At 58.4% G+C, this 281-nt stretch overlaps 1 protein-coding gene across 1 annotated transcript in view; it reads right to left on the reverse strand.

The window, feature by feature from the left end:
- LOC119594015 (broad-complex core protein isoforms 1/2/3/4/5-like) overlaps positions 1-216 on the reverse strand; it is a gene marked incomplete at its 5' end in the record, with an annotated part of 2835 nt that extends 2619 nt beyond the window's left edge. The window contains 1 exon segment of the mRNA XM_037943043.1: positions 1-216. Coding sequence (XP_037798971.1) covers positions 1-216 — 216 coding nt within the window.
- Between the last annotated feature and the right edge of the window lie 65 nt (positions 217-281).

Consider the following 281-nt stretch of genomic DNA (forward strand, 5'->3'; position numbering starts at 1 on the left):
CCGATGGAGCTACGCCTTCGCACGACGCCTGTCGGATGGGAGTTGCTGCGGTGCACCTGCAGACTGTTGAGCGAGCTATACTGCCGGTTGCAGAGGTCGCATACAAACTTGGCGCCGCGGTTCAAGTGCATGTCTCGCTCGTGCTTCTTAAGGTTGTAGCGATTGCTGCACATCTTGCCGCAAAACCTGCACACATTGGGCTCCTCGCCTTCACCTGCAACACGAAGAAAACAGCTGGGGTGAGGGAGGGCCAGAGCAGCCACCAGTGTGTCACCGGTAGT

Source organism: Penaeus monodon, chromosome 33, assembly GCF_015228065.2.
Source record: "Penaeus monodon isolate SGIC_2016 chromosome 33, NSTDA_Pmon_1, whole genome shotgun sequence".
Taxonomy (NCBI): Eukaryota; Metazoa; Arthropoda; class Malacostraca; order Decapoda; family Penaeidae; genus Penaeus; species Penaeus monodon.